Genomic DNA, 1,080 nt, shown 5'->3' with positions numbered 1-1,080 from the left:
ACACCGAGATGAACCTTCCTTCAACTTCCGGGATGTACAGAACATCCGACAGCGTGACAGACGTCCCGTACATCATCTTCATACCGACTGTGCCCTTCGCAACTGCGTCGATCTTCGTGCCATCCGCGATCGTGATGCGGACTGACGTCTTCACCTCCTTCATGGACACAAACTTGCCCCGGACGCTGGTCATGTGCGAACTTGCACCTGAGTCTATGAGCAATTCACTCTTCGTCATCGCATCCGTTGCCATGAAAGAGAAGTAGGACGCTTCCTCTCGCGCCGCTTGCCCTCGTTCCTCGTCGGCCTTCTTCGTACGGCACTCGAACTCTCGGTGTCCTAGCTTCTTTCAGTAGAAGCACTTGCCCTTGAAACGTAACTTGCCACCGAAGTCCTTCTTCTTCGTAGCGAAAGCCTTCTCTTGAGCCGATGACGATTCATCAGACGCTTGAACACCAGAGAATGCTTGGATTACGTAGGCCAACGTCACGTTGGGCGTGCTCTCGAGGACAGTACTGATCAACTTGTACTCGTCCGTTAAACTGCCAAGGAGCAACACGAGCTGGCGAGTCTCGTACAGAGACTCACTGATCGACTCCATGTGGAGGACGATCTCCTTGAACTGATCGAAATGCGAAGCGAACTTGGTACAGGGCTTCATCTTGAAGTTGTTCAATTTCTTGGTGACCAGAAGCCGGTTGTTGAGCGTCTTCTTGTTGAAGTGCTCTTCAAACGTCGCCCACGCCTCAGCGGCAGTTAATGCTCCACGGACGTAAACTTGGTACGTAAGACTGACGTCTCCAGGGATAGCACCAACTGCCCTCAGATCGCTGGTCTTCCATTCCGCACTCGATCGAACTCGGGCTTGATGATCTGCGGGAACAGACCCTTCCAAGCGAGCTTCATCCACACGTTGAACTCCCAGTGGAAGTAGTTATCTTCCACGAGCTTGTCAATGTTGTCGGCGTAGCTTGGGCTCATAACCAATTGAGAATAGCGAACGAAGCTTGGTTGTGTAGTGAGTGTTGAGAAGGAATGAAATCCGAAAGTGAGATTGATTTAGTTATCTGTTCTTGCTTC

At 51.4% G+C, this 1,080-nt stretch overlaps 1 protein-coding gene across 1 annotated transcript; it reads right to left on the bottom strand.

The window, feature by feature from the left end:
* Nucleotides 1-349: 349 nt before the first annotated feature.
* On the bottom strand, nt 350-981 carry PPTG_07113 (hypothetical protein; the record flags this gene model as incomplete). Its single annotated transcript, XM_008901274.1, has 2 exons — nt 350-791; nt 860-981. The coding sequence occupies 2 exons, from the start codon at nt 979-981 to the stop codon at nt 350-352; spliced, it is 564 nt and encodes a 187-aa protein (XP_008899522.1).
* Nucleotides 982-1,080: the final 99 nt, after the last annotated feature.

Source organism: Phytophthora parasitica, assembly GCF_000247585.1.
Source record: "Phytophthora parasitica INRA-310 unplaced genomic scaffold supercont2.11, whole genome shotgun sequence".
Lineage (NCBI taxonomy): Eukaryota > Oomycota > Peronosporomycetes > Peronosporales > Peronosporaceae > Phytophthora > Phytophthora nicotianae.
The sequence above is the reverse complement of the archived record's forward strand: the minus strand, read 5'-3'. Positions and strand labels throughout refer to the sequence as shown.